The sequence below is a fragment of the Oenanthe melanoleuca genome, chromosome 2, assembly GCF_029582105.1.
Source record: "Oenanthe melanoleuca isolate GR-GAL-2019-014 chromosome 2, OMel1.0, whole genome shotgun sequence".
NCBI lineage: Eukaryota > Metazoa > Chordata > Aves > Passeriformes > Muscicapidae > Oenanthe > Oenanthe melanoleuca.
Window position 1 is genome coordinate 38,089,053 of NC_079335.1, and position 12,209 is coordinate 38,101,261.

At 39.9% G+C, this 12,209-nt stretch overlaps 1 protein-coding gene across 3 annotated transcripts; it reads left to right on the forward strand.

Moving 5' to 3' along the window:
* The first annotated feature begins 454 nt into the window (after positions 1-454).
* Positions 455-11,449, forward strand: LOC130249540 (epidermal retinol dehydrogenase 2-like). 3 transcript variants are annotated; one of them, XR_008839813.1, is made up of 9 exons: positions 492-602; positions 840-1,034; positions 3,526-3,869; positions 6,411-6,542; positions 7,633-7,732; positions 8,514-8,658; positions 9,235-9,360; positions 9,922-10,066; positions 11,039-11,449. XR_008839813.1 is itself a non-coding variant. In XM_056484423.1 (7 exons), exons 2-7 carry the CDS (start codon positions 3,549-3,551, stop codon positions 10,013-10,015), a joined length of 918 nt encoding a protein of 305 aa, XP_056340398.1. In that variant the 5' UTR covers positions 455-602; positions 3,526-3,548; the 3' UTR covers positions 10,016-11,449. The 3 variants fall into 3 exon arrangements, 1 of the variants encoding a protein (XP_056340398.1); XR_008839812.1 differs by lacking the exon at positions 840-1,034 and having other exon boundaries at positions 494-602; XM_056484423.1 differs by lacking the exon at positions 840-1,034 and having other exon boundaries at positions 455-602; positions 9,922-11,449.
* The last annotated feature ends 760 nt before the right edge of the window (positions 11,450-12,209 follow it).

Here is a 12,209-nt window from a genome sequence, read left to right on the forward strand (position 1 = left end):
AAGTGTCGTTCATTACCTCTAAAGGACTCCACCCTGAACGAGTACGCTCACCCCGGTGAGACTCCTTCCATGCAGCACGGCTTCACACAGGCCAGGTAACCTCTTTACATCAACCACGCCTTTACGCGCAGGTCTCAGCGCGTGTATAAATACTTTTCTAAACAAAACCAAAAATCAACCAGAAGAACCCCCACAACTCCAACAAACAACAACAAAAATCCAGGGAAAGTGCGGGGGAGTTGGAGAGTTGTGCCGCACAAACTGCTCCGTGCTTTGAGGTTTTGACTGTGAAAGTGAAGAGCCCACGGGGCTAAGCGGGCTCGCTGCCGCCCGGGGCTGCAGCTACTTTCGCGGGCAGGACCCGCAGCCCGTGCCCGGTTCAATCCCGTCCCCCCGTACCCCCCGGTCCGGTCCGTCCCGTCCCGTCCCGTCCCGCCCCCGGACACCGCTCTCCCCGCCGGGGCGGGCTGCCTGATAAAGGCAGGGCTGCTCCGCTCCGCCCTGCCGCGCTCCTTGCTCCCTCCGCGCCGCTCTGCCCGCAGCCGCTGCGCCGCGCCGGGAGGCGGAGGTGCCCTGCCCGTCCTTCAGGCCGGCAGGCGAAGGTACCGCGGGACGGGGTGTGCGGGCTGGGGGATCGGGGCCGCGGGCAGCCGGGCGCTGCGGGGCAGCGGCGCGTCCTGGGCAGGCGGCCTGAGCGGGGCTGAGCCGGCCCCTGCAGCTGAGCCCTGCTCCTGGGGTTTCTTATGGTGCCGATCGGGTTGGTGGGCGCGCTGTGCCAAGTGAGAGTTAGGCTGTCCAGCATCCTCCGGGGTGAGGACTTTACTACTGCACTTGGGCAGCTTTGGCTGCAGGACTTCTATACGTTTGTGGGATCGCAGCTCTTCCGGTACACTGAGAAAATTTATGCTTGCCAAGCGCTGCTCTGTGATTGCGTGATCAACCTTTAATCCTTCGACAAGCAGAGGTGGAGTGCGTTCTGCTGCCAGCCTCATCCTGTGGTTCGTGAGCAGTGCTGGTCCTTAAGACCCTGCCAGGTCTGTAAGAGCCTGTCGGTGGTGAGCGGTGGCACATGTACCAACAAGCCTTTGCTGGCCAAGTTTATCTGCCCTTGAAATCTGTCTGATAAACGTTGTAGAACGTCTGATTCTTCTCTATCGCATAAAAGCCCTCCACACTTACGTGTGTGTGGACATAGGAATACTAAAAAACAATATAAGGCATCAGAAGTGATCTGAGGTTGGCCCCCTTGGTTAATTCACCTGTAAACACATCCCTGCTCACTTTAGTTGACAAGCCAAAATCGGCCAAGTGAGTGGCAAGTTTAATTGTTTGTGTGGATATGCTTGGTTACAGTACCTGGTGTAATTAGCAATACTAATGCATTGAGTGAGAATGGAGACCCAGTCAAATCTGGTTAAGAGAGAGATGTGTCCATGGAAATTAAGCATTTCATTGAAGGATGCAGAGTTGGTCTTCTAACAGGAAGTCTCCTGTGGTCTGTATGCAGACTCTACTTCATTAAATGAAAGTAATATTTTTCTGAAAGACCTAATGTGCCTCTGACCTGTACAAGCCTAATATATGAATATTTTACTTAAAGAATTACTGGTATAAATTTTAAACTGAGATTAGTCGAATTATGTATTGCCTTTGGAGGCAATTTTCTCACTTGGTGTTCCATAGGGATTAATTTTAACATCCTTATCTATGCCAGAGATACCGGTCCCCTTTCATGCAAATGGAGGGTTTTATGTTAAGTGTTTTAAATTAGTGCAATCAAGTTAAATTCAGCAACTGCATTGATTTTAAAGACTTGTTGTTTCTGTTTTACACTCAACAAAGGGCCTGTGCTTCCAAACACTTGCATTTTTTAATGTACATGAAATTTAATAACATTTTTTCCATTATAACTCTATTTTTGCTTAGAACTGTAATAGTGCTATAGATAAGAGAGCTTATTACAGGAAATGCCAATATTGGCTCTGGAAAAATGTTCCAGTGCTGTTTTGATATTTGTTTCACTTCCTACTGGTGTAACTGCCTCTGTGCACATTTTGTCACATTTTAATGAGAATGAAGAATAGAAAGTACTCAACAGAAAGCATTCACCCCATGCCTTTGCCAGAAAGGACTTGTTTTCCTACCACTACGTCTTAGACAAATGTTTTTCTGTTATCAGAAGTTTTAAGATGTCCCAATGTTTCTGCCAGAAAACTTTCTGAAATAACTAACTCTGCTCTAGCAGAGGCCTGTTTCTTTTCAAGACTGGCCTAGTTTCCCATGTAGAAAACCTGAGGCTCATGGTAACACGTGTACATTCACATGCTAAATTTCATGAACTTTGCTCAGAGCAGCAGAGACCTGAGTGACTTGTCTCCTGGCACTTGTCAAACACGATTACCTATACACATAGATAGCAAAGTTAACTAGGAGATGTAATCAGACTGAGCATGTAGTGCTAAAGGTTGAAGTGTAGGTGCCAGCATGCTCTATCTTTAGCTTAGAAAGAAGATGTCATTGCTTCATAGTGTTGCTAGTCAAAGATTAAAACATGTTTTGACCAAGGATGAATTTCTTGCACAGCTTTTGTACGCTGGGAAATAAAATAACATTCCTCCAAGGACTTAAAGGCCTGCTCAGTGTCAGCATTGCAGGGATGTGTACAGGTTGTGAGGTTAAACACATACCTGAGGTGGTATGATTCAAGCCTATGACATTTGCTTAATGCAGGGAGGTGAAGAGAAGAAACTCACAGCTTTGCCGTGCATTTTTAAAGAGCTATGTTCAACTGCAAAATCAGGCTCTCCTTAATAATGGTGGTACAGGTAGCTGAAAAGTCAGTAGTGACAGTTATTTATTTAGTGTGCTTTGGAGGTTAATAAGCCTATTGTCTTCTGAAGCTTCTTATACTCATGTTTTTTCAGCACAGTTGTGACTGTGACTTGTTCTGCATATGATTTCATGGTGACAAGAAGTGCCTACAAAGCAAAAAAAGTTGTGGTCCTAAAAGCAGAATTTTTCCTGATCTATAGTCCTAGTTTGTGAGCACTAAAGCTCTTTGATCAAACCATATGTTTTGATTTGTAATTGTCATGCATTTCTATTTAAGATGCTGAGTGGGCAGATTTTTATTAGTGGTAATATGTATTTATTTGTCTTAGATTTTTGTCCACATTCTGTCAGAGCAGAGAATGAAACCCATGGCATGGGGAATGGGGAATTTCTAAAGAAGATGAAGGCAGGAGCTTCCAACTGCTGCTGAATGGTAAATGAGTTGTGTACTACATCCTGGAGGAAAGTGGAAGCAACATGAAGATGAGACAGAAACAGGACAAATGGGTTAGATATGCAGGTGTAAGCCTATATATTTTTTTAAACAATACTCAAAAGCAGAAATATTTAGAAATATAGAAAATATAATATAGAAAATATTTAGAATGGATTTGAAAATGTTTTTGCAATATTGATGTTTGCATTTTCTCTATGGTTTACCCTATCTGGTAAATGTTTTGGGTTTTTTATCAGGTATCTGAAGGAATAGCCTGAAGATGAACTTCTTCCTGGAAACATTAAAAGTCATTGTACTTCTTATTTATTACTTACTGGAGTCTCTGGTGTTCTTGGTTGTTCCTGTACGGAAGAAGAATGTTAGTGGTGAAATCGTACTAATAACAGGAGCGGGAAGTGGCATTGGAAGACTCCTAGCAATCAAGTTTGCCAGCCTTGGAGCCACGGTGGTCCTCTGGGATATTAATCAAGAGGGACTCAACTGCACAGTTAGAGAGGCCAGAGAAAAGGGAACAGGAAGAGTGCACTCTTACGTCTGTGACTGTAGCAAAAGACAGGATATCTACAGAGTAGCTGACCAGGTAAAGTATCTTTTTTGTGGCTCTGACATTATTCTGAGTGCAAGTGTGGGTGTAAAATGCATGATTAAGTTTTTTAGTGGATTCAAAGCAAGAGATTAAAGTTAATGTATTGTGCTTCCTATCTATATCAAGAATTCTATTTTTTAGAGTTGACTTGTGTATCTCTATTTCTTAAAAAATAAAAAGAGCCAGCTCTCTTTTTCAGTAGCACATTTTACTGGGTAGCTTCTCATTCATTCATTCAATCACCGAGCAGGCACTTAATCGTGAAGTGCGGAAAATCAATTTATTGAAGCTAAAGCAGTATTTCAAGTTCTGGCAGCCTTTTACCAAAAGACCATACATTGTAAAAAGGATTAGCTGCTTAGGCAATTTTCAAATAATTCCATTCCTGTGAAGAGATTTTTGCAGACTTACTTTATCTGAATTAATAAATGTATCTTGATGTATTAAATATTTATTTCTTTCATTTTTGAAGAGCTTTGTAAACATAGCCTGGGGTTAGATAATTTGGGCAGACTAGCAGTATTGCCAAAAGCTAAAATTGTTAAACAGTTTCAAGTGTAAGAACCTGTTCTCATTCACTTAGAATTTGCTATTGACCGAAGAGGTTTCCACAGTGCCTGGGGATGAATTTTTTTTTTTAAAAAGTTCAGCTGTCTTCAGGAGCATCTGTTGGCTGACATAATGTTTTGGTGCTCTTTAAGAAGCTCTAGCCTTCTGTCTTTTTCTATCTGTGCAAAAAAATCACTATGACAAGCTTTCTGATGTGTGAAGCTTGTGCATGAATTGCAGCTTGTTAGAGGCTGGTGTTATTGGTTTTGTATTCCAGTAATGCTGATCAGCCTTGGTCCCCCTTGCAGCTCTGTCACACCAGCTGAGCTGGACATCTGCTGTCCTTGCAGAGCAGTTGCACATCTCTCCACAGGCCTGTAGCTCTGTTTCCTGCTGCACTGAGAGAACTGGAGGAGGAGTATTGTAGTGTTAAGGATACTGCAATGAATCAGATGAAAATTAACCTTTAGGTTTGAGGACTTGAATTGAGGGCTAGTGCTGTGGGACCATGGAGTAAAGCAGTGGCTGAGCCATGCTGGCCAAATTTGAAGAAGAGAACAGGGTGTAGATCTGTGTGAGATGGGTTCAGGATGATACAAACAGAGCTAGGCAGGAGCAAAGAAGTTGTAGTAGGGTCCAGTTCATGGTCCCTCACTTAAAACCTTCTGTCAGCAGTTCAGCCACTGTCAGATTCACTAATAATCCTCATGCTGATCTGCAAGGAAGAAAACACCTTACTACCATTATTTCAGAAATGACATGTCCTGCTGATGATGTAGAATCATCCAATCTTGCAGTTACAAGAAGACTTTAGTATTAGGTGGTGCTCAGTGCCACTGTTTACTTCATGCAATGTAGTAGACTTTGGTTCTTAGTGTTCAGCATCAGCCTTTGCAAGATATGGCAGCATGGTTCCAGGTCCTTTTTTCCCTTCTGGTGATTCAGCTCTATGCAGGCTTGAAGTTTTGCAGGACTATGGTGAACTAAATTCGTGCTGTCAGGGCAGGATATTTTTAAAAACTTTGCTCCCAGTAAAACAGTGTTAAAGCCAAAATGAAATGTATGTGAATTTTTAATATATGCTTCACCAGCCACACAGAGACACCATGAAAAAGTTACTTTGGTAGGAAGAAAATCCAAAGGCTCTCCATGTATCAGGTCATTGTTTCTTTCCCATACCAATAAGATGAAGGACAGTCTTTTGGCTATTAAAACCTATAGCTTAAAATTTATTTCTAATGTCCCTGTTCCAGAAGTAGCCAGCTCCTAAAGCTTAGTTAAAAAAAATAGACAAGATTGGAGCAAGTTTAAGGAAGACTTAACTTAAGCTAAAGGATAGGTGATAAATTACTTTTTAATTCTTCACTGTTATATCCATTTCATTTTTCTTAGATAGCTCAGATCAGTGACCTGTACTTCAGATTCTATATTAAATATTTTCATTCTGCTTTGGAGAGCTGACACAATATCTTGCTATCAGCTGGCCTACAGCTGCTCTCTCAAATGAGTCTGTTCCTGAATGTTCTCAGTCTAGAACTAAAATGAAAACTATACTTCCTCTTACTGAATTAAATGTATAGGTATATTTTAGCCAACTTAATTTCTGAGGTAGAGTGTACCAGATTCTAGTCCAAAATTGCTCTTTAGTTTCAAGATGTGTTTACTGTAGCAAAATACTTGTGTTAGTTAAGCTTTCTGCATGAAAGACTTATCTGGAACATTTATCCTCGGAATCAGAGGTGCTGAAAGCAGAATCTTGTGTGGAGCAGTTGGGCTCCACAAATCTGGATTTTCTTCTTGAGAGCTCACTTTTAAAAAGGCATCAGAGAGTGAGACTGTGCAAGAACCTGAGGTGTTTGGATCCATAACAAGCTTAAGTTCAACTTATTTAAATGTGTAATATTTCTCTTGTTAAGTTTTCATATGTAATAAAAGAAAAGAATGTTTTGTATTTATCCCACACTATCTTGATACTTTTTGTTTTAGGTTAAAAAAGAAGTTGGAGATGTCAGCATCCTGATCAATAATGCTGGAATTGTAATTGGGAAGAGATTTCTTGATTCTCCAGATTCACTTTTAGATAAAACCATGGAAGTGAACACAATGGCACACTTCTGGGTAATACCTATATTTTGCATGTACATACTAAGACATCCTTTTAACATGTTTTCAATACTAATTTTGTCTTTTGGAATTGAAGAAAATGTGCAAGGATATAGAGCTCTTTGGAAGTCCAGTCAGAAATTATACAAGAAATTACTTACTTTGCTCTGGAGTCTGTAAAATTTTTAAAAAGAGTGGCAGAATGGATCCTTTGGGAGCCTCTAGTGTAGGCAGGTGGAAGCACTTCACATTGAGAAATTCTCTTAAGAACTGAAGTCTACCATCTGCTAAATTCTGAGGCTAATCATATGTTATAGTCTCATTGATAATTGACATGAAGAGGCCCACCCTAATAGTTGCTGCCCCTAGTAACAGAAAAGTGTTCAATTCTGCCTCAGTTCTTCTGTTCTGTTAGTGTTCTAGTTGTTCTGCAGCTGTGATAATGTCAGGAAGAAATGTTCTCATAATCCTCTTAGTAAGTGAAGCTTTTGTCTAGATTGAGTAAATTGTGTTTTTGATTCCTTTCAGTGAAGAGAGGTCACCTATATGATATTTCTATCATAAAGAATTGTAAAGAAAATATTCAATAATGTTTCGGTTTATTTAGAAATAAATTTAATCACATAGATTTAATGAATTTAATAGAAGGGAAACATGAAATTAAAATCTTTGCCATTTCACAAAAGTTGCAGTGAACACTTAGTTCTTGTTTGAAAGTAACTTCACGACTAGATTAAGCTATATATTTAGCTTTCATCAAGCTACCATCTGTCATTGGTAGTACTGGTGGGGTTGGAACTCCCCATTTAAATAGCTGGAGGTTAGAGTTCAAACATCAAGCTCCACATACATACACACATCCTTTCCATAATGGAAGGGGGAAAGCTTATTTAAAGTGTTGGGACAAATTCTCTAAAATCAACAGACACCTTCAAAATATTGGATGGATGGATGGATGGATGATGGATGGATGGATGGATGGAGGATTGATGGATGGATGGATGTAGGATGGATGTAGGATGGATGGTTGGATGGATGGGAGGATGGATGGGCCATGTAGCTTACTCAGTAAGATGTGACATTGGTGCTCTGATTTACTTTGCAGACTTACAAAGCCTTCATCCCAGCAATGATTGCTGCTAACCGTGGACACTTGGTTAGCATAGCAAGCTGTGCAGGACTGTGTGGAGGCAGTCAGGCTTCAGGTAGTGTATTGAAGCTAACAAACTTGATTTTAAACTCTACAATCAATATCCATGGGGGGAAAAAAAAAAACAACAAAAAAAACAACTGATTTTGAGTTTCTGGATCTTTCTGTAGCAAGTAGTCAGACTTTCAGAACAGCCAACCTTAAACAGACCATTTCTTTACAAACCATTTTCCAGAAGTGCTGTGAAACAGGTTTTTCTGCCATGGCAGAAGAATTTAGAAGCCATATAGAACTTTGGAAGCTGAGAACTTCAATGTTTTTAAAATTTACTTGCAGGTTTCTGATAGGGAGGAGGCCACTTTAGATTTAGAGGAAGCTCAGAAGACATTTCTGAAATATGTATACAAGAGGAAGGAATGTGAAATATGGTGGCATAGCAGTATAAGAAATCTAGCTCCAAGGGAGAGACAGTGAAACTCAACAAATTGAGTTTCAAGTTGAAACCACATTAGAGAGTCTTGAAAACATGAGTTTGAGGTATATTAAGTGAGTGCATGGATTTAAAGAGAAAATGGTATGCAAAAATAATTTCGTTTTACCATTGTTTGTTAGAGTGGAAAAGTGGTAGCAGGGATGACTTGAGAAACCTTCTGTCTGCCAGTCTAGAACAACAGATGATTTAGGAGAGGAAAGAAAGGAATGAATCACATCAAAAGCAAATTTTAACCTAATCCTGAAAACCATTCCTATTCTGATGTGAAGTGGTTTAGTATTGGACAGTAATGTTTAATTTGTAAATTTAAATATTTATCCGCAATTAATGTTTTATTTTACAGATTACTGTGCAAGTAAATTTGCAGCAATTGGTTTTGCAGAGTCAATTGATTTGGAGATGAGAACTCTGAAAAAGACTGGTGTTAAAACCACAATTGTGTGTCCTTTTGTCATAAACACAGGAATGTTTGGTGGTGTTAAATCCAAGTGAGTAAACTCTTGTGAGGTTTTAATAAAGGTTACATTTTTAGCATATTATAAACCGCTATTTCCTTTATGAAAATCATGAGCCAGGCTTTTTTCTGCTTGTATTATTTTTAGAGCTTCAGATGGGTGTTAACAGTGCTATCCAGTGACTGGGCAAATCAAAAGGCCTAGGTACTTTACTATTCATTTAAGCTGAAAAGTGAAACGTAATTGGTGTCCTTTCCTCTGCAGAAGCCAAATGCTCCATTTGTCCTTTCTGGTTTCTAAATCCCCCATTCTCCTCCTGAGACTGATGGCATAGCTTTGCTCAGTATGCATGTATAATGACAAAGTTTAGGAGCCAAAGAAAAGTCTGGTGTGTCTTAATGTGAGATCTCTGGTTTTGTCTTATGAGAGGTCATACAGGGGGAAAATAACAATATCCACTCACTCTAACAAAAGGAAGATTCAGTTGTTCACAGGAATTGCGGTATTTCTTTCTTTTTTTAGTTGAATAACTCCAAAATTGAGAGTGTTTTGAATAAAATGTGAATCCAAAGCACTTTGTATTATAGCAACAAATATTTTCTTTTTCAGGTGGCCACGTGTGCTTCCCGGTCTGGATCCCGAGTACGTGGCTGAGAGGATAATCAGTGCTGTTCGGCAGAACCAAGAAATGTTGTTCATACCACGCATCGTTTATCTTTTTTATTTTTTGAAAAGGTAAGTTTTGTTACTTTTCCCCTCTCTCTCTTCTGTCTGAGGATGCTTAAAGTATAAAAGAGGCTTCTACTTATTGGTGTGAATTTTCCTGAAGTTATGCATGTTTTTGGAAGGGGTGTTTTTGTTTGTTTGTTTCTATGGGTTCAGTCTACCCTTGGGCCACAGAACAATGATAGAAATTGTCTAATTGTTCCTTGCTGACTCCATTGGGGTGCAGTTTTACTGGTCCTGCTTCTCCATAACTGCGTGTCAGAGAATCATTATTTGGAAAATACCTCTAAGATCTCTGAGTCCAGCTGTAAACCCATCTGGAGTCTTGCTCCAGCATTTGGGCCCTTTCAACTCTGCTGCAAGCCATGTTGGAATACTGATCTATCTAAGAACTCAGGCTGCCAAATGAATATAAATTATATTTTGAGAGGACCAGTGGGTCCATATTCTAAAGAGTGTACTGCCTTTGCCAGCATTAGCCAGGTTAAACTAATCCTGTGATAAAACTGCACAACTCTTCTAACATCTTTGTTCCTTTTTATCTTCTTCCTCCATGCCCCTGCCTTACAGCTTCCTGCCAGTGAAAGCAACTGTTCTCCTTATGGACTATTTTGGAATCCTTGATATCATGAGTACCTTCAAAGGTCGACCAAAGAAGGAGTGAAAAAGCCCAAAATTCAGAGACCAGCAGCTCTAAAGTGGATGCTGTTAAAAGGTGGTGGGAAAAGTTCACTTCACTAGCAGCTGTGAACTTTGGGTGCCTCATCTCTCAATAGTAACAAGATTTTTAAGAGTTGCTTTGTAACTGACTCTTAATCTACAGCTTTCATCTGAACTATTTTTTTTAGTCCAGCAAATTGTTTTCTTTTCACCTCATTATGAAAATACATTAATTGAATTTAATTGCTTTGGTTTATAATGCCTTAAATGTGATCCTGCATCACAAACTAGTAATTGGCAACTTTGGGGGGAAGAAAGGACCAAGAAATTACATGTATTTAGCAGGCAGTCAGAAAAGTCTGTTGTAGATCTGACTTCCTACTGCCATCCAGTGAACCATGAGCATGGGCTGTACTGCTGGTGCTATTGCCATTCTCTAGTAAGCTGTGGAATTCAAGCATTTCCTCAAACAACAGATTCTAACTCTTACAAATGAAAGTTTTGTGAGATACAAAGATGCACAGTGTTGGTGAAAAAAAAAATTACATTTATTAATTTTTGGAGGTGTGATCTCTCAACTCATAGGTTACAATGGATGTTGGGGCAGGGACAGAGAAGGATATGTAAATTAAGTATTTGTGTTGCTGATGTACATTGTGCCTAACTTTTTTAAAAGCTAATACCATGACTGCAACTTTGTAACAGAAGTACAGTATTTTAAGAACTATATTAAATTTTTTGTCTCCTAAGAAGAATAAATCTGTATTTATAAAGCATGAGACTGCCAGTCTAGGTGGGCTATTCAAAGTCTTGTCAACAAAGACAGTGAACTACTAAAAGCAAGAGTGTTGTGTTGTATAATAGGGGTTTCTCTTGGGATTATTTCAGAAAGGGATGATGCTGACAGAACTGAATAGTATCATTACAGCCATCCTTTGGGTAACAGCATAATGTTTTGCTTCTCTGAGTTGGGTCACAGGTTGCCATGTGTCTACAAAGACTTGTTTTTCTTTCCCTTCATTCTTAGGACTGTCCATTTATTTTGAGCATATGCTGAAGAGGCATTGCCATTTTTGACAATGGATGCTTGGAAAGCTACCTTGACTTTTTGTAAACCAGAACAAGAAAAAGGAAGCTTATGTGTACATCACTTCTGTACATGCTAAGTCTACTTCATGTCACAGTTCTCTGCTAGCAGTTGGTACAGCAATTGAATCAGTATGGAGAAAAAGGGGACTTTTTAAATGGGAAGTCTTTTTTTCTTTAAATGAAACTACCTTCATTTCCCTTGTCTATAAAAATAGTAAGGTTTATTAGCAGAGAAAGGTTTTGTATATCTCTAAGGTTGGAAACTTCACAACCTCTCTGGTTAACCTGTTCTAGTTTTTGTTCATGCTCTGTTTCAAAGCAAATAAATGAAAATTATGTGTAAATTAAATGTACTTTTTTTCATGTCGTTTCAGAGGATACCACTAAGAGCCTGAGTTTGTTTTACATCTTCCTTTTAGGTACTTATAGACATTGGGGCTGAGCCTTTTCTTGAGACTAAGCAGTCCCAGAAATCTCAAGCTTTCCTTGTATGGGGGTGCTCCAGTATCTTAATTATCTTTGCAGCCCTTCACTGGACTCACTGAGTGTATGCAGAAACTATTCACATCTCTCAGAGACCAATTTCTGTACTTGACTGAACATGCATAGTATGTCACACAGAGCTTCAGCAGAAAATCTCTGCTTGCTAGCTGTCCTAGTAGGAGTACACAAATAATGCCTTATATAAATGTGCTGCTACCACATTGAATATTGTGGTCACTGGTAAATTACATCATGTGCCTGGAGGATAACAGCCTATCCTGTGGTGGTTTTTTTCTCCCTCATCTCCTGTCATGGCAGGACAGATGTGGAGTTGTATCCTGGAGGTCAAGCAGCACACATCCTTCTCCTGTGTTCAGGAGGCTGCATGGAGCAAGTGTTTGGATCTTCAACTGAGATATAAATGTCTTGAAATAAAAGCTGGCTTACTTCCTGCATAACAGTGATCTTGGCTGATTATTTTCCTGATGCCAAGAAAGAGTCTTTCCTTCTGCTCTCAGCAAAAAAACTCATGGAAGGATTACTGTGACACCCAAACAAGAAGATAAAACTTGAAAAGGAAGAGCATTGCAGTTGTGACAGGATAATGTCTGACTGCTGGATGGTAA

Excerpts from the sequence above, each read along its gene's own strand:
- LOC130249540 (XM_056484423.1), top strand. The coding sequence starts at position 3,549 with ATGAACTTCTTCCTGGAAACATTAAAAGTCATTGTACTTCTTATTTAT. Across the intron at positions 3,870-6,410 it reads TCTACAGAGTAGCTGACCAG|GTTAAAAAAGAAGTTGGAGA; the intron begins GTAAAGTATCTT and ends TTTTTGTTTTAG. Across the intron at positions 6,543-7,632 it reads ACACAATGGCACACTTCTGG|ACTTACAAAGCCTTCATCCC; the intron begins GTAATACCTATA and ends TTTACTTTGCAG.